The sequence below is a fragment of the Biomphalaria glabrata genome, chromosome 3 (assembly GCF_947242115.1).
Source record: "Biomphalaria glabrata chromosome 3, xgBioGlab47.1, whole genome shotgun sequence".
Taxonomy (NCBI): domain Eukaryota; kingdom Metazoa; phylum Mollusca; class Gastropoda; family Planorbidae; genus Biomphalaria; species Biomphalaria glabrata.
In genome coordinates this window covers 30716466-30740509 of record NC_074713.1, presented here as the reverse complement: position 1 = coordinate 30740509, position 24044 = coordinate 30716466, and the positions used below count along the sequence as shown (strand labels likewise).

Sequence of the window (24044 nt, the reverse complement as noted above, 5' to 3'; positions counted from 1 at the left end):
CCTAATTAGAAGCGTATTATATAGGTTTTGTTGAGCTGAAGCATCATTGGCATTAAAAAATACCCTTAACCCGAGACTCACTTCACTCTTCCCAAGAGGTAAAAAAAAGTGAAATTTTTATACCAATATTACTAGAATCTAATGCACTTTGAATATAAGTAAAAAAAAATGATCCTCGTGTGAAAATGAAACTAAATATAATTTAACTATAAAGAAATGGACGATGCACAATAGGAAAGGACTAGTTTCGTCATAATCATCGAAATAAAGGAGAATTTTTAAAAATACAATGGGGTGTTCGATAAGTACCTTAAAACGAAGGTGTTCGATAGATGTAAGTTACTCTATTTACCTCAGGAGTTACCAAATTAATATATAAATAATAAGATCTAGATCTAGATATATATATAGATCTAGTTATATAGATCTAGTATTATACTAGATCTAATTATAGAATAATGAATAATCTAGATTCTAGATCTTATATCTAGATTCTAGTCTAGATCTAGACTATCTATATCACACTTACTTGACTTACTTCTTCAGATGGCAATATTTAATGTTTTTAAACTTCAAAATAAACTTTGGAGAAGAGTGTTGTGATAACAAAATACTAGACTAGATCTAGACTCTAGATCTATATATATCTATATCTAGAACTACTAACTAGATCTATTCGTTGATCGAAAGCTGGAGTCTAAGTCTAGCAAAATCTAGACTAGATAGTGAGATCTGGATATCTAGATCTAAATTACCTAATCTAAACTAATATTCAAGCTAAAATCAAAATGTTTAGCAACTCAGTCTTGCTGGAGGTCGTCATTCTCACACCTAGATTGGTTGGATGTTCTAGAACATCTACTAGAAAATTGCATTGCAGTTTTCAAAGTCCTACCCCAAAAAAAGATGCAAGTTATTAAGATGCAAATTTAAAATTTAATTAACATTCAATGATTCATATAATGTAATTTATAATATGAGTGTTTCTCCAGTACTGGTATCAAAAAGTGTTAACATTATCATTAGGCTAAATTAGGTCAAAAATTAAAATGGAAGTTTTTGGTTTCATTTTAAGTGTATTCATTTCTTCACCCATTGTACTTTAAGAATTTATCAATAGAAAATGAATGGACCTCATTCACCAATCGTAAACAAACAACATTTAGTCATGTGATCTTATTGATAAAACAACGGAAAAAACTGTCACATGACAACCATCATGAATTAAACACATGAGATCGTAAATAATATAGAAGATATAGAGCACCACGTGCTAAATGTTGTTTGTTTACGATTGGTGAATGAGGTCCAATGGAATACATACATTTCCTCAGCAGTGCTGGCAAAAGGGGTACCCACTATTCATCACTATTGCATTTCAGGTGCATCACTGGGACACCATTGATGATTAAAGTACAACAAACTGTTAATTTGTTTGCTTTCTTAGCATAATTTGAATGTTTCTATTGTATTAAGCAGCTAGATAGAGAAATTGAAGTTTTTGAGCACTTACATTATAATGTTTGCGCTTTGAATGTTTCTATTGTATTAAGCAGCTAGATAGAGAAATTGAAGTTTTTGAGCACTTACATTATAATGTTTGCGCTCAATTTAAAAAATGGGACACCATAGCACCTCTAACACTACTGGTAAAAGTTTTTTAAATAAGATTTTTTATAAGAAAATAGAATTTATGCTATACTTGCATTGTAGCTAAATATATAGGCTATTATTTGCTGCAATATTTCAACAATAATTTAAGCATTTATTATAACATAACTATTATATCACAAGATGTTGCGGGTGCTACAACGGGACACCAATATGAAGTTATATATAGTTTTTTTTGTTAATACACATGCTGAAATACAATTTTTTTAAAGTCTGTAAATACATTACCAATTATTCTTTTATCAATGATTCACAAAATAATTTTCTATAACCACAAATGGATGTACTAGACCTTTGTGTGTGTGTGTTCAATAATCATTTTAAAATATATTAGACATAACTGCCTCAAACATGACCTAATCATAGACTAAAGCAGCTTTATGACTTTCAATGCACCAAGAACAAGATCCAAAACTAGATTTACATATAAATTGAAATATAGAGTAGATTTAAATCTACACAAGACCTTTATATCTAGATCAAGACTTGTTTAGTGTCCCATGAAGCACCACTGACAATGATAAAACAATAAGGTTAACATTAAAAAATAGTATTCTATGTATTTTAGATCAAACTTGAGAATAATAAGCTTAATTCTCATTATAATTCAAAACTTTGGTGAGAAAACTAATTATATCTAGATCTCTGAGATTTTCTGGTATCATTCAACATGAGGCGTTTCGGGTGCTACAATGAAAAAATGTGGGACACCATGTCTATTAATGTCTCCTGTTAATTACTATGTAGCCTTTTCCCAAGAAAATGGAGCTTATTGTGCACTAAGCAGTATCAGAGATACCATTAAGTAATTCCCATCTCATTAATTACTTTGTTTAAAAAAATATTGTTCTTTTTGTTAAGAGCGTTTGAGGTGCTTCACCTGGGACACCAAGAGCTATTTTACTAAAATTATATAAATTTTTACAGTTTTAAAGAAAAATTACACTGTGTAAATTAATCATAGATGCTTTTAGTAACAGAGACACAATTGAGAGTAGAATCCTTTACTTTGTTTACAATTGAGAAAGGTTTAAAATTTCAAGTTAAGTGGGACACCATGTGATGCACCTGTGACACATTTTTTACGGCAAAATCTAAGTAATACTAAAGTAACTATAAAATAAAAAGATATAGATAATGCAATAACATTATATTGTTAACCTATTTCAACAAAAATGTCTGTTGAATAATCTTTGCTTTTAGTAGAGTATTACTTCAACCTAAGCCTGGTATTCCATGTTACATCAAAAGATGCCATTTTGTGCACTATTTCACACATTTTCTACAATTTTAAAATTCCACAATGCACCTTTCAAGCTCAAAATATCACAATTTATAGATAAACCATTTCTAAGTGAAATGAAAAGAAAATTGTGACATTTTAATAAGAAGTTTTTGAGTTATAGACTTTTTAGTGAGCCAATACCTATTTGTCACCAGTACTGAAGAAACACTCATATATAATATATTAATATATATATAAATAGAAGGGTTGCATGCAGCATCGAAACGAGACAGCTGGAAATCACTCACAGGATACACATTTGAGACCAAAAGAAAATCCGCTGCCCAGGAGAGACGCAGACAGCGAAAAGAAAATCTAAATCAACCACTGCAGACAATGGTTATGCTTGTCCTGGGTGTGGCAAAATATGTAGGTCACAGCTGCACAGCCACGAGAAATACTGCATTCCTCATTAACCATTTGGCAACTAGAGTCGCCGGGAGTCGCCTCTACCGGTAGACAACTAGAGTCGCCGGGAGTCGCCGATTTTAGGTTGTTTCGTTACCGGCGCTATTCCGAGTTTTTAATAATTGATTTTATACCTTTTCTAACTCTGACATTAGAGAGCGATAACAGTGCTATTTTTACATGCTTATTTGATGATACTAGCTTAAACGATCGACTTTTTGTGAATTTTTGAAAATTGTCTTTTTTTTTGCCATCGGGGGAAAATGGAAGATATTTTGAGTATGTTTAGAGACTATACTGGATACGATTACGAAGGTAATACACAAGTTTTAGATCTAGAACCTGAAAATAATGATGGGGAAAGTGATATTGACATTTCATTGGAGCCATTTGGGTCCGATTCTAGTGATAGTGAAGATGAAACTAGCCTAGATCTAGTAGATCTAAACAATGACAGTGGAGATTGGAGTGCTACTACTACTGATGTTGTGGTAGAGAATTTTACTGAAATATGTGGACCTACACATGATCTACCATATGATGCTACTCCTTTTGATTATTTTAGCCTTCTAATACCTGAAAACTTTTATGAGCATATAGCTGTGCAAACTAACTTATATGCCAATTATCGTCAACAAAAAGAAGGCAAAGTCGACAGAGCATGGCAGCCTACAACTGCTTCAGAAATCAAGCTGCTGTTTCATATCTACATTACTATGGGTATTCATGTTTTACCTGAATACAAAATGTACTGGGCATCAGATGAACGCCTGAGAGTTGATGGGGTGGCTGGTTCTATGGGAAAAACAAGATTTGAAAAACTATCCCAGTATTTTCACCTCAACGATGCGACAACATTTGTACCTCGAGGTCACCCTGGCCATGATCCCCTACACAAAGTCAGACCTTTTTTAGACCTAATTAGGACTAATATTGCTACAAGATTTGCTGCTGGCAAAAATATTAGCCTAGATGAGGCAATGATACCTTTCAATGGGAGACTCATGTGGAAGCAGTACATCAAAGGAAAACCTAACCCTTGGGGCATCAAGGTCTGGTGCGCAACAGATGCATCTACGGGGTATCTGTTGAATTTCAGTATTTATACTGGTAAAGTTGAGGATCCTATGCCTCATGGAACTGGACATTATATAGTTACTCAATTAGGTGAAAGGTTTTTAGGAAAGAGACATCATTTCTTCTTTGACAATTATTTTAGCTCAGTTCAGTTAGCAGAGGACCTTTTGCGTCAGCAAACCTATTGCTGTTCAACAATAAGACCTAACAGAAAAGGTTGGCCTCTTGATCTCAAACCCAAGGCATTAAAAAAATTTAAAAAGGGTGACGTCATGGTTAGGCAGAAAGGGAATCTCGTTGCTACAGCCTGGAAGGATAAACGTTGTGTCACTCTTTTGAGTACCAACACCACTTCAGGTACCGCTGAAATTACTCGCCGAGGACCAGGTGGCAACTTTCAAGTGAAAGTCCCATCTGCTGTTAATACCTACAACAAATCAATGGGAGGTGTTGACAGATTTGATCAGCTCTCATCCTACTATCCAGTAGGAAGGAAATCTGTCAAATGGTGGAGATACATTTTTCGATTTCTCCTCCAGACTGCTGTCATCAACAGCTGGATCATTTATGCTACCTCTCACAGGCCCAGACCCAAAAGCCTATCACTAGGACATCTAGAGTTTCGGCTTGAGATAAGCACAGCCCTTCTAAAGGGAAACATTGTTCGTAAAAGGAAGCAAAGTGATCTCCAACCATCAACTCAAGGAGTTGGCATGAGTGATCTTCTTGAGCATAGGCTCATTCGAATGGTGGGAAACAAACGTGCCTGCCATTGGTGTATGAAGAACAAACAATTTGGAAAAAGAAACAGAGCACATGAAACTGTTTATGGATGTAATCTCTGTCAAATAAGACTCTGTAAAGGAGAATGTTTCTCTAAATTTCATAACTCACTGACACTTCCAAGTCATGTTTAACGTCAAGTGCTCCATAAACATTTTTTTTTGTTGTACTTTTGTCTTATATTGGCATTGTTTTTGGTTTATATTAAACTTTATCCATTTGTCTTTAATCTTTTCAAAATTTGACTTAATTTGCTTCATTAGTTTTTTTTCTGTGAATTTTTAAAAAACATATGTTGTCAAAAATACGGAGTTATGCCCCTTTTGTTAGGGATGGGACAGTTATTGGTAGGCAACTGCATAGTGATGAAAGGGTTAATCTTCAGCCTCGAAGACAAGCCTAAGCCTTATTTATCATAGAAGGGGATTTATATATATATATATAGTATATACAAATATATATATATATATTTTTTTTTAATTATATATATTGCTTTTTTTGTAAAAAAATAAGTGCCAGTACTTAGTGATGGATTGCTTAACTTTTAACTACTAATAAATTAATAATAAACGTTAAAATACAAGAAAAGTAATAATTTTTTCCCCCATATTGAAAAAGGTGCTGGCACGCCGTACATGTGCATACCGTCACAAAAAAAGCATATTATATAGCCTATATATTATACCTAGATATTAGATTCTAAATCTAATTAATATATAATATCGTAGATCTAGATCTAAATTAATTAAATTCTAGTTTAAAGTCTTTAAAGTTTCATTTCCAGTAGCCTGTTATCATAATATAGATAGAGTTATAGCCTAATATATACAAATTATTATATATATATTATATTATAACAACATTTTAAGATTATAACATTTTTAAAACACCATACTTATCATTATGTGTTCGAGAGTTTCTTAAAATCCAATTGAAGGAAGCGGTAAAAAAATGTTCAAAACTTTAAGCACTTGAAAGCATTGACCTGACCCACTTTAACATCAAATCTAATTTAGCTATAAGTAGCAATACAATAAAACATATCTACTTTTATTGACAAATGGATGAGGAGTTCATAGATACAATCAGTTTTTTTCCTAGATCTTATCATTAGGAGATATACAAATTCTAACGTAAAAAATGTCAGCAACTGAGCTTAACTTGTTCAATTTACGTATGGTACTCTATATGACTTTTGGTTATTATCATTTCTCCCCATTATTATCCTTCCCATTTTTACATTTTCAATCATTAAATCTCTTTTAGGGGCGTGTTGGCTGAGTGGTATAGGACTTGGCTTCTGAACAGAGGGACCCTGGGTTCAAATTCTGGTGAAGACTGGGATATTTGATTTTGGGATCTTAATGGTGCCTCTGAGTTCACCCAACTCTATGGGTACCTTACATTAGGGAACTCAAAGTAAATGTGGATGGGCATTTTACTGGCCATATGACACACCTGTTAACCATGGGCCACAGAAACAGATGACCTTTACTTGCCCCATAGATCGCAAGGTTTTACAGGGGAACTTAAATTTACTAAATCTTTTTTATTGTACTTCATCTGTGTGTCTGTTTCCCAAACCTTGAATGTGTGCTTGTCTATGGTTTGCTACTTCGATAAAGTCCAGTAGGGAATTGGTGCAAAGGCGCCATTATCCCATTGATTGCTGAAAAGGCTTTTTCCAATGAACAGGCTTAGATTGGGAGCTCTTCACCCATAGTCCTTTCTTAAGGCTTCCAGCAGTATGGCCATTGGCGGAACTGGGAACTGCACTGCATACACAATGAGTCAAGCCTCAGTACTGGGTCCACTGAAGACAACTCTAGCCATGGGAAATTTACCTCATGTTCCTATACTGTGACCACAACATTTTGTGCCGGGACTGCCACTCCAGCTCATGGGACACTGATGTCAGCCCCTTTGCGGAATGGTGTGGCGGACTTTTTTGGTTGCTGGCTTTTGTTCCACCCCCACCCCGAGTGAATTAAAAAAAACAATAAGCTCACCCAGAGTATCCTGCCGGAGCCTTGTTCACTTCCCATTCTTAGCCTATCTAGTTCTACTACTAGACGTTTCCACGTAGGTGCCACACTGAGGTGACGGGGGCTGAATCCTCCAATGGTTTGCTCTAGAACCCTCTAAACCTAGCATCACAATCTATAAATAAATACCTACCATAATTAGTTTAATTAAATCACGTCAGTGTCACAATATATTATAAATCTACTTGTGTAATTGTACAGGGCAAATACATTGCCTAGGCATTCAAAAGGCTAAGCACAGGAAACTATAGCAGAAAGAAGTAAAAATAAAAAAGACCCAGGCATAGAAAAGCATAGGAAAAAAGATTATATGAACCACAATTGAAGGAAATGGAGAATTCTGCAAACACAAAAAAATAAGCATTTTAAATCAAAATACCAACACAGGATTTGATGAACAAATGTCTAAAATGGCAACATTAAAAAAAAACAAGGACAATATAGATTGGTACCGGTACCTTATTAAATGCAGTTTGAATAGCTAGCTAAAGCATCAGTACTTCCAGAAGATCATAAGTCCAGAAAGCTTATGAGTCTACTAACTAGCAAGGTCATAGACATTTCATACAGTTGCCAGTGCAGGACCTGAAACCAAATGTGAAAGAAGCCTTACTACATCAATATGAAGCCTCTTAAGATGCCTAGCACATGCTTTATCATGAAATGTCAAACAAAAAGATGGTCACAAATATTTGTCTCAAACATGACAATGTGGTTCAACTAATGGACACTGCTCTCTAGAATTAAATGTCATTCAAAGTCTTGCAAGAACAAATTATAATTGACACCATCACTGATGCTCATGCTGAAGACATCTACCATTTATCATCAAGAGAAATCCTAAAGATCCATGGGCGTAGCCAGGGGTGGGGGGAAGTTGGGGTTAACACCCCCCCCCCCCCCGAAATGAAATCCCCCAGGGGGAATCGGAATTTAGTGAATGATTTTTTGCTTTGATTTTGTTTATTTTAGGTGAGATTTTAATACTAAAACATCACTTGCCCCAGCACAACCAATGGGGTTTTGAGTTTAAAACCCCCTACCAGGGGGTTTTGAGTTTAAAACCCCCTACCAGGGGGTCTCGAGTTTAAAAACCCCTACCAGGGGGTCTCGAGTTTAAAAACCCCTACCAGGGGGTCTCAAGTTTAAAATCCCCTACCAGGGGTTTTGAGTTTTAAACCCCCTACTTGGGGTTTTTGCAGTTAACTCCCCCTCTTCTATAAAACAAAACAAAAAAAATGCAAACGAAAATCCCCTAATTCCAAGAGCACGGTTAAGGGAGATTTTGATTTTAAAACCCCCTCCAAAATTTACGATAAACCCCCTCTTCAATATAAAAAAAAAGCTAATTACGCACTCAAAATGTTATGAGCGTAGCTAAATGGGTTTTGACTTAGTTTTGAGTTTAAACCCCATTTCAGCTGGGTTTGAAGGTAAAAAATACCTCTTTAATAATAAAAACAAAGCAAATTATACACTCAAAATGTTATGAGTGTAGTCAAAGGGGTTTTGAGTTTTAACTCCCCTCCAGTGGAGTTTTAAGCTAAAAAGTACCTCTTCAATATAAATAAAAGCAAATTACTCACTCTAAAATCTATGAGCGTAGCCAAAGGGGTTTTGAGTTTAAACCCCCCGCCAGGGGGGTTTGACGCTAAAAAAAAATCTTCAGTGTAAGAAAAAAAGCAAATTACGCACTCAAAATGCTATGAGCGTTGCCAAAAGGGGTTTTGAGTTTAAACCCCCATTCAGAGGGGTTTGATGCTAAAAAAGACCTCTTCAATATATAAAAAAAAAGCAAATTACACAATAAAATTATTTGAGCGTAGCCAATCCAATCAGGGGTTTTGAGTTTAAACCCCTCTTCTACAGATGGCGTTTTTTTTTAAGTTTAAAACCCCTTTAAATGATTTTGAGTTTAAGATCCCCCCTACAGAGCATTTTGAGGTGGAAAACCCACAACAGATGATTTTGACGATACAACTTCTCTTTTCGATATAAAATCTAAAACAAACTACAGTCACTTAATTCCTAGAGCGTATTCAAGAGAGGTTACACATTTTTACCAGTGGCAGGGCTCCCTTAATAAACTGCAGTGAATAGTCATCTGCCGAAATTGAAAAACACTAAATGTGGCTCAACAAAGATGGCTAAGACAGATTTTAGGAGTCAGTTATAGAGATCGGGTTTAAATCAAGGAAATCCTAGCCCGAACTGGGAGTAGACCCCATAGTAAGATTGTGAGAGAGCGACGCATGAGGTTTGCGGGACATGTTCTCCGGCAAAATGAATTACGCATAAGAAGAGTTGCAATGATATCCTAGTACAACTTGACGCCACTCATTTATTGAGGTCCTCATGGCAGGTGGGAAGAGGCTTCAGACATTACCAGTGACAGGTTTTTATGGAAACAGCTTGACGTCAAATGCTCCGAACGGCGCGGGAGGGTCTATGTCAGTAAGAATAGCACATTAGGTTTTTGAAATAAAACTTTTTAATAGCAGGAAAATGCACTGTAGATAGCTCAAAATATGCATTTTGTTGGCTTTCAATATCAGAAATAGTGCTTGGCGGCGGGGCTTTGCCCCGCGCTGGGGGAGCTCCTAGCGCTCCCCCAGACCTCCTTGCTAGTAATGGCGGGGAATCTACAATTTTTCCACTAATTCGTGGCAGAACCTATTCTAGGGCACAATAAACGTCTTCTGAAAGAATGAAGGGTCAGAATGCAATAAAGATTATGTACACACACACACACATAAATACATATAAAAAAAACAAATCCCCCCCCCCCAAACCCCCCCCCCCCCCCCCCCCCCCCCCGAAAAAAAAAAATCCTGGCTACGCCCATGTAAAGATCTATAAACATAATCTCAAATAATAAAGACATTACAAAGTTGCAAGGTGCCATCGGTCAATTTAACTATAGATGTTTATTTACTTTGAGTGTATTTCAGTTGCAATATTAAATTCCAGCAGATTTTGTGTCTTTGTGTAATGTAACTTGACTTCAAAATGAATAAAGCACACAAAAATTCAGGAAAAGAAACCCAGAACACTTAAATCCATAACTACACAAATTAAAGTTGTATTGTAACAATGAATTGAATCTCAAGTAATATAATTAAGTCAAACTATTGGTATTCCATCCACAAATTGTGGAATCTGGTGAAAGAAGCTTCTCGGGCCTCAAACTAATGAAGAATTACTTGAGGCGCAACAATTCTCAAAGATAGATTGAAACATTTGGTAATTCTTGCTATTGAGCTTGATCTATTTAGGAAACAGAATTTTTATGATATATTGTATGACTTTGCTACATGCAAGCTCGTAAAGTAATTCTGTACTGAAAGAATGAAATGAATAAAAAATGCAAGGACAAATTTATTTTCTAATACAAACTCTTAATTTTCACTTATTATCCATATCCCTACACAAACTTAGCCCCGCGAAATCCATTTTGCATTGGGCCCTGCGATGGTTAAGTCCGGCCCTGCAATTTAGTGATTGGTGAATACAGAGTAGATTACTTGTTACCCCCCCCCCTTTTTTTTTGCCCCTAAAGTTACTTGAGGTAACTCTAGTACAACTTGAAGAAATAAAAGAGTGATCTTTCCATTACTTCTTGATCACAATGGTTAAGTCAGGCCATGCTATTTAGTGATGGGTGAATACTACTTGTTCTCTTCCCCCTCTTTTGTTTTTGCCATTTAAGTTAGTGGAGTAACTCTAGTCCTACTTGAAGAAATAAAAGAGTGATCTCTTCTTTACTTCTTGGTGTCCAAACTGTAAAGCCATGATGAGAATTATATATATAGATACCAGGTACTTGAATATTCTTTAAATATTCCAGAATGAGGCTAAGTTTTAACAAGTAAATTCAAAGCAAATGTAGTTCAACAGAGTATACCTTTCCAGTCTAAATTAATCTACACAAAATTATTATATTTTTCTTAATGACATTAATAGTCAGTTGTTCTTGTTGCGTTCTGTGACAACCATATTAAAAAAATAATGAACTGGTTAAGTCACAGCATTTAAATCAAAGACATTTAAACTAGTTCTTTATATATATATATATATATATAAAACAAATATTAATAATATACCATTTGCTTCTGTTTAATAGCCCAAAAAACTAAAGATTCAACAGCAGCCTCCTGTGAGTGGAAAATTTGATTTAATTGGTCCTCCAGATCCAATATCAAATATCAGACCTATTCAGTTTCATGTTCCTTTGAAAGAGACAGCAACAGAGAAGTCATTTCGATTGAGGCGCTCTAAAATTCTTCAGTGGAATCAAAACTTTTGGGCCCATCATAATTCATCATTTTTCAAAGTTTGTATTTCTTTAGATGACTTTTTAATTTTTAACAATTTTTTTTGCAAATTTATTTTTGAAGTAACAATAATTTAAAGTCCTCTTTTAGACAATGGTTTATAGGCTTTATGTTCACTATGACGCACATTTTGGTTCTGGACTATTTAGCACTGGAAGTTTTTATTATTAGTCAGAAAGTAAAGCTTTATGTATTATTTAACTTACTAAAACTATCATTATCTACATTTATATAACCCTATATTATCAAACTCTTTACTAAGTTAAGCCTAACTACGGAATAAATAGCATTTTAGTTTTTTGTTCCTGTTTTATTTGTAAAAAATATTCTTTTTATAAACCCTTTTGATCTTTAATAATTTTATAAATATGAGAGTTCCATGATAAGTTTTCATTTATTATTACATCTAGATATTTTGAGTTTTTAGTCTGTGTAACTGGTTTACCATGAATAAAATAATCAGTTTTTAATTGTTGTAGTTGATTTTTGTTACTCTTTAACTCTTAATTTCAGGGTGACATCCAATTGGGAAAAATTATATCTTGGCAAAAGCAGACACACACACACAAATAAAATCTATAGATATATACCCATACATGCCTATGCACATCCACTGTAGTAATCTAGATCACAATATTTCTTTAGGTATTTTTTGTTGTTGTTGTTGTAACAAATGTCCCAAACATTAATTTTCTTTTATAAACAAATAATCAGTTGTTTTAGCATTATAGTTATTTTACATTTTAGTAATGATCAGGTAAAAAAAAAATAATCAAATTTTAAGAAATTAAATTATAATTTAACGAATGTCCTTTAATCTTCTAAGTAGAACTTTTCTACCTTAGCAACATGATCGATTCAAAAACATTTTTGTGTGAACAGAACAAACAAACCCACTACAAGATACCTTGCTAAACATCATGATCTTTGGACAATAAATCCATTACAAACTTGCATTATCTACTACAGCTTTTCTTAGCCCTTTAGACGCGTGTGGTTCTTTAGCCTCTAAACACTAGCATTGTAAATCCATGTTTTTTTATACTCATTGTAAAAAAGCTCAGCACTTTAAGGGTTAAGTTGTGGGGGCACATTATGTGGGTCTGCAACATTCTCTTAAGGGATGTGCGACATCCTGACTTATGGGGGTGAAGCCGTTCAAATTTTATTACAAGGGTAAAATTAAAAAGTTATATTTTCATTTCAATGAACGTTTAAATATTAACCCTGTAAAATAAAATATTTATCAATGTTTAAAAGTTAAAATATTGTAAGTTACATCTTGTGATAAGGACCTTTTAAAATATCTGAAACAACAATATAGATTAAAACTTTTTGAAGAAGACATTTCAAAACTTTGATATGGGCTCTTCTTACTACAGGAAGAAAAATGTGTCGTAGACATCAGAGAAAGAATTTATGAAGCTCAGAACACAGGAAAATGCTTGGCAGGGCTAATGGCACTTTTCCCAGATTACATTGCTGTGTGGAGAGGGAACCTGATGCCTAATACTATCACAGAAATTTCTGAAAAGACAAAAAATCTATGTTTAGCAGGGTGCCAATGGTAAAAGTTTGAGAAATTAAGATTTAAGAAATCGGATTAAGTCAGATGTCTATCACACTTCAGATATGGCTAGTCCCGGGGTGTATGGGGTATCTAGGAGGGGAAGCACCTCTAGTGGACAGGCAGTCGTACCCTCTTTTTGATGGTAGCTTGGCTCACTCTTGTTCCCCACTCGGTACCCAACTCTCACCTGTGGCTCCCAGAAGCTGTAGCATGCGCAGCGGCCACACCCCGGAAACGGCTTTGACTGGCCGGCTAAACCAGGTAGAGGGTATATGACATGTCCATGGCACTCAGTACACTGAGGTTCTGTCAAACCTAGCATGTGAAGTCTGGACTTGGCGGCCTGTGCGTAACATCACAAAACTTGACTAAACGGACAGTAAGGCAAGTACCAGCACAGTGCTGTGGAGTACTCAAGAGCAGGACTAGACACACAGAAAGTCTCTGGTCATCCACTGCACCCAAACTTGTCCCTGGACGTCTTGACCAAATCTTGCTTCCGGAAAAGGACGGGCTTTAGGGCGAGAGAGTGAGGTCGACGTGTTGCGCGAATCCTCATCACTTAAATCCAAATTCCGTCGCAAGTCACTTGTCACCCCCCCCCCCCCAAATGCATCCTACAAACACAAAGCTAGGGGTCTATAGAGCCGTCATCCTCCCCACATTGCTCTATGCCTCAGAAACATGGACAGTGTACAGTAAACATGCAAAGAAACTGAACCACTTCCACATGACATGTCTGAGAAAAATACCAAATGGCAAGACAAAATACCAGATACTGAAGTCCTTCGAAGAGCGTGTCTGCAAAGCATCCACACAATCCTGATGCAGTCCTAGCTGCGATGGGCAGGTCACGTCTACAGAATGGAAGACCACCGCATCCCTAAACGACTCTTGTATGGCCAACTAAGCGAAGGAAAGCGCTCGCAAGGTGGTCAAAGAAAGCGTTTCAGGGACACTCTCAAAGCTTCTCTGAAGGCGTTCAGCATAGACCCAGGCACCTGGGAGACAGAAGCACATGACAGAGCATCATGGCGTCGCGCTGTGAAAACTGGCGCACAGGTTGCTGAGGAAAAAAGAACAAAGCTGGCAGAAGAAAAACGCCAGAAAAGAAAAGCAGGGCCCACGACACTAGCTCCAGCTGGAATAACCTGCCCAGTGTGCGGCCGAAACTTCCGGGCTCACATAGGTCTCACCAGCCACATGAGGAGGCATAAAACCCCAGTGCAAAGCCCTCAGCCCCCTGGATGACAAAGTGGTCATCATCGAACCACGATGGACGAACTTTATATATATGGCTAGTCCCACACTTAATTCTTTGTGACTTGCAATTTTCTTACTAGGAGAATTAGTACAAGCTAGACTAAAGGAGTGTTTCTGAAGCTCAGAAATGCTGAAAAGAGCTTGGTGCCCAGGGGTCATCAAGGACTCTGCTTTGGGAGCTTTAAGTGCTCCCCCAGACCAATGGCCTACTAAGAGAAGGCAAACCTACATTTTTCCTGTCTAGATGGTCTTCGAATAACACATCATAATGTTATACCATTTCCATCTAAAATTCTAACAAAGTAAATAGGTTTAAGTGATATTGAAGATGTTTCTAATTTGGTTCATCAAATAGAACAAACTAACTATAGTGTTTATTGGGAAATGCTCAGAGAAAATTGCTTTTTTTTAGGGGGGGTGGGGACACGCTAACCACATTGAGTGACACCTACTATGGTTGTGAACTTTGTCAAATGAGTTAGAAAAGTGTGATAAAATGGCATCTGTATGCTCATTATTAAGCCTTTTGAAAACTCTTTTATTAGTTGAGTTTCACATGACCTATTTTTCCTAAAGCCATGTTGGTAAGGAGTAAGGACATTTCATTATCACAAGTTATAATAAAGGAAAACCCGGAACCTATCAAGAAATCCCCATATTGATGAAACTATTAAAAAATCAAATAAAGCATTAATGTTTATCAAAAGAAATTTCTACTAATCAAAAACATAAAGGCAGCACTAGTGGCTACATTTTTTTAAATGAGACCAGCACTAGTGACCGCATTTTTTAAAAATGAGACCAGCACAAGTGATCACATTTTTAAAAAATGAGACCAGCACTAGTGGCCACATTTTTTTTAAGGAGACCAGCACTAGTGACTACATTTTTTGTAACGAGACCAGCACTAGTGACTACATTTTTTTTTTATGAGACCAGCACTAGTGACCACATTTTTTAAAAATGAGACCAGCACTAGTGGCCACATTTTTTTTAAGGAGACCAGCACTAGTGACTACATTTTTTGTAACGAGACCAGCACTAGTGACTACATTTTTTTTTTAATGAGACCAGCACTAGTGACCACATTTTTTAAAAATGAGACCAGCACTAGTGGCCACATTTTTTTTAAGGAGACCAGCACTAGTGACCACAATTTTTTTAAGGAGACCAGCACTAGTGACTACATTTTTTAAAATGAGACCAGCAGTAGTGACCACATTTTTTAAATGAGACCAGCACTAGTGACCACATTTTTAAAAAATGAGACCTGCACTAGTGACTACATTTTTTTTTAATGCGACCAGCACTAGTAACTACATTTTTTTTAATGAGACCAGCACTAGTGACCACATTTTTTTTTAAGGAGACCAGCACTAGTGACCACATTTTTTTTAAGGAGACCAGCACTAGCGACTACATTTTTTGTAATGAGACCAGCACTAGTGACCACATTTTTTTTAAGGAGACCAGCACTAGTGACCACATTTTTTGTAATGAGACCAGCACTAGTGACCACATTTTTTTTAATGAGAACAGCACTAGTGACCACATTTTTTTAAAAGGGGACCAGCACTAGTGACCACATTTTTTTTAAGGAGACCATCACTAGTGACTACATTTTTGTAATGAGACCAGCACTAGTGGCTACATTTTTTTTTAATGAGACCAGCACTAGTGACTACATTTTTTAAAATGAGACCAGCAGTAGTGACCACATTTTTTTAAATGAGAGAAAATAGTGAATGAAATATAATGAACTAAGGAGCTGCACAGACTACGGAACGAACCAGTGACTCCCAATATGGTAACTCCACCTAGCAGCAACGCAGTTGCTGTCCCTTTGGACAACAGATATATGGTTATATATAACATCTTTAAAATATGAAAACATATAAAGGTAAAGATAATGCAGCACCAATATCTTGTAAAGTCTTACAAAGGCTACTAGACACTAATTTGTCCCTAGTGCTGCCTTTAGATATATAAATATGTATGCATTAAAATTAGTAGTTTTATTATAATTTTCTCAATTAGTATCTTTCTAAACTTAAAAACTAAACAAAAAAGTAAACACCAAATATTTTATTATCTAACATTTTCTGTTAATATTTTTTTCTTTGTTTTATTTCTACAGGAAAAAGAGAATTACATTCTTGAGCATCAAGAAATAGATAGTGATGGTAAAACAAGTATCTCAGCAGAGAAATTGTCAGTATTCTATAAAAGGTTTTTAGATGAGAATCGTATCTCTCACCTGAATTATAATAGGTAAGTTTGTCTTAAATTCTTAAAATTCCTCGATCTTCAATTGAAGTATTTCTAATACTGCCTTATGTTTTGAATAAATATGCTGATGACTTTTTAATTGCATTATCTACCCTCACTAGACATGTGATCTGGTTCCCGGTCATTTCATCCCCGGTCACTTCATCCCCGGTCACTTCATCCCCGGTCATTTCATCCCCGGTCACTTCATCCCTGGTCACTTCATCCCCGGTCATTTCATCCTCTGGTCACTTCATCCCCGGTCACTTCATCCCCGGTCATTTCATCCCCTGGTCACTTCATCCCCGGTCATTTCATCCCCTGATATTTTCATCATCTGATCATTTTTATCTAACAAATTGTAATTTAAAAAGCAATATTTAATATATTCATTTTTTATTTAAATGACAAAATTGTAACACGTTAATGTTTAAAAGGAATTAAAGCAAAACTTATACAGGCGACATGATATCCCGAGGATGGGTGAACTCCGACTTTATTAGAAAAAAATAAAACCTTATTTCAAGGCTAAAAATGACCGCCCATTTTCAAAAATAAAAGATCGATTGAAAAATAAAATCAAGTGAAACATGGTCGTACTTTCACCACAGCTTGGCCTTTGATGGTTAGTTATCAGCGGCACGGTCATAATTATTTTAATCGCACTTCTATCTCTCAAAAGATTTTCACTACTTGCACTACACCTTGGCCTTTGATGATAAGTTATCTGCGGTATGATCATAATTATTCTAATCGCAATTCTATCTCTCAAAAGATTTCCACTACTTGCACTACACCTTGGCCTTTGATGATAAGTTATCTGCGGCATGATCATAATTATTCTAATCGCACTTCTATCTCTCAAAAGATTTCCACTACTTGCACTACACCTTGGCCTTTGATAATAAGTTATCTGCGGCATGATCATAATTATTCTAATCGCACTTCTATCTCTCAAATGATTTTTACTACTTCCACCAAACCTTGGCCTTCGATCCGGAAAATATTATGATATCACAACCTACACATCCAATAGAAGCGCTATAGCTAAGTACACACCCAGATTTACAATATAATATAAGATTTCTCTTTAAAAAAACAAAGTGGAAGAGGAAACACTATAAACGCATTAGTAACAAGTCATAAAATGTCAAAAAGCATTCTACACAATCATATTTATATATAAAATATTTAATTGGGGATGAAATGACCGGGGATGAAGTGACCGGGGGATGAAGTGACCAGGAGATGAAGTGACCAGGGGATGAAATGACCAGGGATGAAGTGACCGGGGATGAAGTGACCAGGGATGAAGTGACCGGTCACCTGTGATCTCTTAGTAGAGAAATTGGTGATGATTAAGTTTAGTTTAGTAAATGTCTTTCAAGAACTATGTGTACATTAAACAAAAATATATAATTTGGCAATTCCAGTTAGATTTAAGTGGTGAAACTTTGATATCACTTCTGATTATAAGAGTTTTAAAGACCACGTACAGCTTCTGGACCTGATACTAATAGTGGCTAAGTGCATATCGTGGGTAGTAGTGAGGAATTACTTGACACTCCCAAATTATTGAGTAAGATTCGAAGTTAACACATTTAGAAAAGTATTATTTATTTTTACAAAATAATGCATAACACTAATGTACACAAATCTGACCATAGTGTACTTTTATGTAAATCAAAACTAGATACTGAATTATACTCGTGGTTTGTGTGACAAAAAATGTGAAGCTGACATGTCTAGTTGTGTGTCCCGCCCCCCTAATTGACATTTATCTCCAAGTTATCAAAGTCAGTGCAACCATGATTTCTGTCAACATGTCTTAACAAGTTGCATTAATCCATTCTGACTGTGAAGGACTAAACAAATAAGGGGAAAGACTATTCAGTTCTCCCTCGCCCTGCACCGCGTGACCGACGACTGGTTAGTGTCATTTAATGAATCAAACAGTAGCACTCCCAGCTCAAGACAAACTAAAAAAAATAAAAGGTATCTAGAGTTTAGACCGTGACAGCCATTACAGTTATGTAATAGTGTTGCAGCGTGTAAACTGCCACATGTATCTTGTGTATTTGCATTAATAATGTAAAGCTTCATTTCTATTCATATTTAGCAGGCGCATTTAGATTAACTACTCTTACTACCAATTAGTACTATTATTAATAATAATTTATTTTGCAATAATAGATATGTGGCGCATTTTCATAAATTTAAAAGCACATTTGTTTATTTTAGATTGATATGTTTATAACATTGTGAAAATACCTTAATGTTAATACATTTAAGAAGAAAAATGGATCAGTGATAGTAGCTTGAAAATTGGCAATAGCAAGGAAGCATATGATACATTATAATCTTTAACCGACACAAGACAAGCTAGAAACCAGTGATTGAAAACTGCGATGAAATTCTTCTGACTGAAGAAGCAAATGTGCTTGGAAGGTGGACAGAATATTGCAAAGATCTGTATAATTTCGAGATAAATCCCAACTTCAGTCTAATCAACAAAACACCTTGGGACAACAGAGAACTTTGCAAGGTTCCGATTTTAGAGTCAGAAGTAAGCAACAAAATCACAAGGTGGCAAGTCACCTGGAATCGATAACATACCATAATAACTTTTAAAATTTGGCATCTCACATATAGCTAATTGTCTTAGGACAATCTGCTAGAAAATATGGGACGAAAAAACATGGCCAAAATTATTCATTATTCCACTGTCCAAAAAGGAAACTTGAGACAATGCCAAAACTATAGAACGATTAGTCTGATCAGTCACCCAAGCAAGATAATGCTAAGAATAATTCTAAGTAGACTCAAGAGAAAAGCCAGGAAGGTCCTTTCCAAAGAACAGGGAGACTTCAGAGTAGGTAGAAGCACTGTTGAACAAATATTTAACTGTTTAATGAAAAATGTCTTTAACACTAAAAGAAATCAGTACACAACTTCATAGACTTAAAAAAAGCTTCCGACCGGGTTAGGCATGATGGCACTTGGCAAGTGATGAGGGAGTTCAACATAGATAAAAACATTACTGATGTTATCAAAGCCCTAGATCAAAATGCGAATATCTCGGTACTTCTGAACAAATTAGAGAAAGTTTTAAGACCTCCATAGGAGTGCTGCAAGGATGCATTCTCTCTCCAGCTCTTTTTAACATATTTCTTGAGCATATTATGATGGAAACTCTAGAAGGATTTACTCCTAGAGTGATCATAGGGCGGCCTATTTCCAATCTATAGACTTCTTTGGAGAAAATGCAGCTCAGGTATAAGATCTTACGTAAGCGTGGCATCTGCTGCCATGACCAAACTGTGAAGAATCTTGAATAGTAAAATTAGTTTCCAGCAAAATTAAAACTGTATTTTTCTCTAGTAGTCTCGGTACTGCTATATGGTTGTGAAAGTTGGACACTAAACGCTGAGGTGTAAAAAAAAGAATGCAAGCTTTTGAGAGTAAATGCTACAGAAAAAGAACTGGGTTTCAGTTACAAGGAAAAGAAGACAAGTCAATACTCTGGCTGGCAAGAAGGAAGAACTCTCAATACTGTGAAGAGATGAAAGCTGAGCTGGTTTGTATTGTAAGACATGACTCACTATGAAAAGTCATTCTTCAAGGTCCAATGGATGGAGCACGAAGAAATGGTCGTCCAAAGAAAAGCTGGCTAGATAATTTTAAAAAATGGACCTGCCTCTTTCTCTCTTGATATCTCTTGATATCCTGCTTAGAACAGATGCTGATCGGGAAAGTGGAAGGATTTGTTTACTCGAACTGTCACTATACCTACCTTCAGAAAGTGGAGTAAGTAGGTCAGCTAGACCTCAGGAGGGAACGGTCAATACTAACTTGCTTTGAGCGTTACAAAAGGCTAGATGAATACCTCCCAGCTAGAAAACTAGTCGATGGTTGGAGATGCAGAAGACGTACCCAGATGCAGTCTTGTATGCATCATGCCACTAGACTATCTGATAAAGTTGGCCTCTCCACTAACAGACAAAACATTCAACGTTTTCCCACCTTCACCTTGTTGTTAATGGCCCCAAACATTCTATATCAATGCCTTCAAGCCCAATGCCGTTTTTGCATATACTGATGGGTCAGCATAAGAGCATGCTATGGAGCCTACATTAAATTTCTTGGTTCTGACTCAGGTTAAAATCTTTGGACCATGTGGTAGTGTTTGTTGTTTTGTGGCGGAGGCCACTGTGATCTGTGAAGCCAATAGCTAGGCGAAGGACATGTGAGAGCAACACAGATTGTTCCTTTCACTGACTCAAAACCTGTCATCATGGCTTTACACAATATAAACCAACGTTATGGCACCTGGGTAATAATGCAGTGGGTACCAAGTCACATAGAGGCGTGACTGGCAACACCATTGATGACTCCTTAGTCCACAAGGGAGAGCTAACACCACCTTCCGAGCAGGCTTTGAGTTTCCATCATGTTCTAGCAACAATAAAAAAAATGGTTTGAGTGTTGGCACAAGTCCCAAAAAGCCTGCGAAGTCTGGGAGCACATGACGCACACTGACCGCGTTTTTCTTTGGTGGAGGCTGTGCACTGTCCCATTGGCTCATCTTTCGCACGGCTTGCAAATATTTGACTCACGGTGCTTCTGCTGCAGGGAAGAAGATGAAACCGTGTCTCATATTTTTTTTGACTACCCCAGACTTGATGATCTCCATCTTGACAGGTCTGGGAAGCCACAAATTTTCGATCTGTATATTGACATACATGCAATACACAAAGAGTTTCTGTCCTGGGCTTTTGCAAGAGAAGATTTGAATCTCTCAAGCCCTCACTCAAATGGAGTATGATGATGATGACTTCTAGAATTGGTACGACAATAAAAATGCCCTAATACTTTTACCTATTGTTTGTGTGCCTACAACTCATTATGTGCAATATATTAGAGATTTGATAATAACATTTTGATTATGTTCACAGAGAGTGGTACAAACAAAATATCTCCTTATTGTGGCCAGCTCTGAAAGTTACATTTATTCGTCTGACAAGGAAATTTGATAGGAATTCTTAGAATAACATTGGGTTTACCTAACTTTTGCATTACATGTGTATAAGTAACCAAAAATTTTTTTTTCAGCCAGCTTAAACTTCATTAGATTGTAGAGTTGAGTGATGAACAAGATATGGGCTAATATTAAATGCAAATCTTATGAATTTGTAATTTTGCTTGTGTTTAAAATATTTAAAAAATAAATAAAAAAAGTAGTATCAAAGTGTCAATTGAAAATGTTAATTTAAAAGAAAAATATGTGAATTTATAAAGTATCTTTTACTGTACATGTTGCATTGTAGCATATTGTTTCATTTCATTTTCAAGCTGATTTGTTTTAAAAAATTATTTTATAATTACATACTCCCTATGTAGTTTGTTATTAATTTTGATTTCAACTTTTTTTTATCGGTCTCAAAAGAGAGATATGAAATGTCTTGTTTGAAATGATATAATTGATCATTCTATTGAATAGTGTCAGCTTAGATATTTGTTAAAGACTTCCCCCCCCCCCCCCCCCAATTTTATGTACTTTGTCATTGTTATGTCTTAGTAAAGAAAATAAAGATTGGTATAAAGTGATATAATTTTACATTTACATATAACAATCATACTTGGATTATATATGTTCATAAATTATTGTGTTTTATCATAGTTTTGTACTTTTATTAATGTTATTTATTAAACCAGAATTCATTTATTTTGATGAATAACTAACTTGGCACCGGTACAGGGTATTAAACTTTCCCTGGTGTTTTTGGAAAAGTTTTTTTGTAATGAAAGTTCCTCAGATTTTTGCAAAAGTGTTTAGTTCAATTGCACTCTCACAATTCGATGACCCTGATGAGAACAGTTGTTAGCAGTGGCGGCGCAAGGTTTAGGCGAAGAGGGTCTCACGCCTCAGAGGTTTATGTATTTTACAATACATGCATGATCACTTTAATTCACAAATTCAGATTCTATTCAAAATAACCACACAACACAGATTTAAATAACCACACAACACAGATGTCAATAACAGTTACAGATCAAGTGATTCATAAGGTGATAGAGGCAAAATATAATCCTTTTTTTTACACCAATGCACTGGAAACTCTTGTTGATTTTTAGCTAAAGCTAAAAGTTGGGACTAGAAAGTTGCCCTTGTGAGCATCACCAGAGAATGCTAACCATGTCCTTCAAAGTTGCATACTATATCAAGGAGCCAGAACGAGACTCTGGCCCCAAAAGCCTCCTATAGAAGAAAAACTATACGGGTAACTGCCTGATCTGGAAAGCACTGTGCGGTTTATCTCAGATATAGGAGGAATGATCTGAACGGTCCAACATTTAAAATGAGAACGTTGAAGAAAAGGAAATAATTTGTGTACACTTTTCAGAGTCATTCCGTTTGTAACGTTTTCATTCTTAGTATTCTTATTATTTAGTTGGCAACATTGATACTCTTTCTAGTTGATCATGAGAGTCACCAATAAAAATTACTTTGCCCTTGTCCAAAACCTAAGATACGAGGTCGTACACAATTACTTTTACCGGGTATTTATAACGTTATTAGTTAGGTTGTATGTCTAGTTCGGTAGCCTTTGAAACTTGCACTCATAGGCGTAGAAGTAGACTTTCAAACAAGTCTTGAATGAAGTTCAGAAAACATGTTTTAATCAAAATAAACTTGACTTTATTGAACAGATTTCAATGTAGATATGTCTAAGAAAAATCCACTAATTGAACTGGTATGACCACACATACCAGACTGAAATCTATTCGTGCTTCAAAAAATACCAAGGTCCTTTACGGTAGCCAGATTGTTGACTTTTAAAAAAGTACAAACTCATTTTGTTTCTTTTCCTTGTATCTGATATCTTGCAGTTTTCTAACAGAATATAGAGCCTCATTCTAGAATTATGAAATTCGAAATTATTTTATCGCAAAGTTTGTAACTGCATTTAAGATTTCTAATTTCGATTACTATATTGTAGTAGACGGGCTAGAAAATTTAAAAAAATTAGCCGCACAAGTAACCTGTTTCCCTTGTGAACAGCTTAGTGCACTATTTCCCACTATTAGGTTTACACGCCTCCTAATAATCATGATCATAATCGCTCTATCTATTTTATAGGTTTAGACCAGGGGTCGGCAAACTGCGACTTGCGAGCCACATGCGGCTCTTTGGATGTTAAGCTGCGGCTATTTAGTTCAGGGGTCGGTAACCTTTTGATTCGGAAGAGCCAGAAATTACATTTTAAAAAATTTCAAATTTTTTAAAGAGCCACAAAGTTGCCAAATATAAATAGTTCTCACGCAATGAATTTTTTTAA

At 35.8% G+C, this 24044-nt stretch overlaps 2 protein-coding genes across 5 annotated transcripts in view; one reads left to right on the top strand and one right to left on the bottom strand.

The window, feature by feature from the left end:
• The window catches only part of LOC106065551 (kelch domain-containing protein 2-like), an 80742-nt gene that overhangs the window by 54582 nt on the left and 2116 nt on the right, over nucleotides 1-24044 (bottom strand). For 2 of the 3 annotated variants that reach the window (XM_056024498.1, XM_056024504.1), the window contains exon 1: nucleotides 530-641. The gene's annotated coding sequence lies outside the window, so the exon portion shown is untranslated. Of the gene's footprint in view, nucleotides 1-529; nucleotides 642-7727; nucleotides 7855-24044 lie in introns of those variants that run through there. The other variant, XM_056024502.1, reaches the window with a different exon arrangement.
• LOC106077304 (COA8 family protein Y39B6A.34, mitochondrial-like) lies at nucleotides 193-22381 on the top strand. Of its 2 annotated transcripts, none has more exons than XM_056024507.1 (4): nucleotides 193-334; nucleotides 11393-11602; nucleotides 16574-16707; nucleotides 21660-22381. In XM_056024507.1, exons 1-4 carry the CDS (start codon nucleotides 290-292, stop codon nucleotides 21748-21750), a joined length of 480 nt encoding a protein of 159 aa, XP_055880482.1. In that variant the 5' UTR covers nucleotides 193-289; the 3' UTR covers nucleotides 21751-22381. The 2 variants fall into 2 exon arrangements, with proteins under 2 accessions (XP_055880482.1, XP_055880481.1); XM_056024506.1 differs by lacking the exon at nucleotides 193-334 and adding an exon at nucleotides 774-908.